The following is a 2,566-nucleotide window of genomic DNA, read 5'->3' on the forward strand; positions in this document are numbered from 1 at the left end:
ACTTTTGGAGTTGTGCAGAATAGGTCTCTAATATTTGCTCCTTTTCGAGCCCAGAATTCCAGCTGCCGGCATTCTCCCTCTTCGTGTAAACCTTGTAAAACAAGAAAGAATAAGCATAAGTATTGCGACATAATGTGTAATAACAGCCCATAATGCAATAAATATCGATATAAAAGCATGATGCAAAATGGACGTATCAGTGCCCTACGCAAACACACTTGCACAAACTCTACCATGAAAAAAGAAACTGGAAATTCAGAAACTTCGACTGAAAATCTTACTCACAGTGGTACTTACTCGGGCATTGGTTTGCAGCGCCTCACTGCATCGTAGGCATCCTTCAATCGGCTGCACATCAGCCCCACCTGAATCAGGGCCTCTTTGCTCGCCCCCACTTGATCCTCTGGGACATGATACACGGGGCAGGCAGTGGTGGGAGTCGACGGAGGTGATGGCGTAGGTCTCGAAGTTGGAACCACAGCAGTCGCACATCCGGAACTGCTTTGATCCAAAGGACTCGGTCCACTAGGCTTTGTGACAGTCTTAGCCGGCAAAACGCGCGGCACTCGGTGATAACCCACAAGTATAGGGGATCACAATAGTTTCCGAGGGTAGAGTATTCAACCCAAATTTATAGATTCGACACAAGGGGAGGCAAAGAATATTTGAAGGTATTAGCAGCTGAGTTGTCAATTGAACCACACCTGGAGATTAGTTATCTGCAACAAAGTGATCAGTAGCAAAGTAGTTTGATAGTTTTGAAATAGTAACAACGGTAACAGTAACGGTAATAGTGATAGCAGTAATTTTGTAGCAAGTGTAACAATGATGATAATAGTAGTAACTTAGCAAGAACAATATAAGATAAATTCGTAGGCATTGGATCGGTGACATGTTGGATGATATTCATCATGAGACCGTTATAACATAGGGCGATACGGTACTAGCTCCAGTTCGTCAATATAATGTAGGCATGTATTCCATAAATAGTCATACATGCTTATGGAAAGAACTTGAATGACATCTTTTGTCCTACCCTCCCGTGGCAGCGGGGTCCATATTAGAAACTAAGGGATATTAAGGACTCCTTTTAATAGAGAACCGAAACAAAACATTAACACATAGTGAATACATGAACTCCTCAAACTACGGCCATCACCGGGAGTGGTCCCGACTATTGTCACTCTGGGGTTGCCGGATCATAACACGTAGTAGGTGACTATAACTTGCAAGATCGGATCTAAAACATGGATATAATTGTGATAACATAAACGGTTCAAATATGAGTTCATGGCACTCGGGCCGAAAGTGACAAGCATTAAGCATGGCAAAAGATCGCGCAAGTGCGAAAAAGCGGCCCGACGCGCTAGTTTAGCGTGTGGCATCCGGCGCGCTCTATAAAACACGCGCGTCCGATGTCGGCCAACCGCACACACGAGCGCTCCCGCCGCCCCCTTCTTCCTCGCATCTAGCGCCCTGCCGTCGTCGCCGCGCCATTCTCCCGCCGCCGACATGCCGCCGCGTTGTCGGAGCAGCTCGAGCTACCACGGTGTCCGCGTCCGCCCTTCCGGCACGTTCTATGTGGAGATCCGCTAAGGTGACGTACGTCTCGATCTCGGGACGTTCGAAACCGCGCACGAGGCTGCCCGCGCGTACGACGCAGCGGCGTGGCGCCTCTCCAGGCCTCGCTCGCAGATGAACTTCGACGACGCGCGGATATGCCAGCAGGCGCAGGACCTCGCGCCTCCGCCACGTCTAGTAACCGACAAGGACCGTCATGAACACCGCAAACGGCAGCGCCGCCTCCTCGTCGCCGAGGCGGACGAGCTAGCCATGGCGGAGTGGCACCAGCGCTACCCGCAGGACGTCGCTGACGAGAACGCCTTCTGGGCGGAGAGGAGGGCAAAGTGTCGCGAGGATCGAGCGGACATGCATCGGCGGAAGGCACTGGCGATATCGCAGTCCGAACTGGGACATGCGTCATTCTTTGACGACAAAGATCCTCGGTGGGATGACTCGTTTCTGTCTGACACCACCGAGGAGGAGGAAGACTCGGAGTAGTTTCTAGTTATTTGCACCGTAGTTTATTATCTATTTTATATTTGTATCACCTAGTTTGTGGTGTTGGGTTGAACTATGCTATGTGTATTGTTGAATTTTATCTATATGTTGTTTCTGAAATATTGTTTGTATGTGCTCTGGTTTCTTGTGCGCTTCGTTTTTTTGCAGCGCTTATTGGAGCGGCTCGAGCATGCAATATTTTGCAGCTGCCGCGGGAGCCAGCGCTCTGCTGCGCGCAAAAATATGTTATTACGATGCTGTAAAACTAGTTTGTGATCATCGCTTGCTCATCTGGATCGGGCTGCAAGACCATTTGGCAATTGTTAGAGTATATGGGAGTTCAGGATGTCATATTTTAATTTCCATGCATTTAGCTGCCAATTTAAACGAGGGATCAAATGAGGCTGTGTTGAGATGCCACTGTCCATGAATGGAATGGAATTTTCCTCCTTTTCTAAAAAAAAGAATTGAATGGAATCGTATATGCTCTGCTCTGCTCTCATGT

At 48.5% G+C, this 2,566-nt stretch overlaps 1 protein-coding gene across 1 annotated transcript; it reads left to right on the top strand.

Annotated features, from left to right (window-relative positions):
* Positions 1-1,695: 1,695 nt before the first annotated feature.
* On the top strand, positions 1,696-2,061 carry LOC147993153 (uncharacterized). Its single transcript, XM_087539241.1, has one exon. It carries the CDS (start codon positions 1,696-1,698, stop codon positions 2,059-2,061), a length of 366 nt encoding a protein of 121 aa, XP_087395367.1.
* Positions 2,062-2,566: the final 505 nt, after the last annotated feature.

Source organism: Triticum urartu, chromosome 1A (assembly GCF_056163025.1).
Source record: "Triticum urartu cultivar PI428250 chromosome 1A, HENAU_Tu73, whole genome shotgun sequence".
Lineage (NCBI taxonomy): Eukaryota > Viridiplantae > Streptophyta > Magnoliopsida > Poales > Poaceae > Triticum > Triticum urartu.

Coding starts and splice junctions, on each gene's coding strand:
- LOC147993153 (XM_087539241.1), top strand. CDS start 1,696: ATGAACTTCGACGACGCGCGGATATGCCAGCAGGCGCAGGACCTCGCG.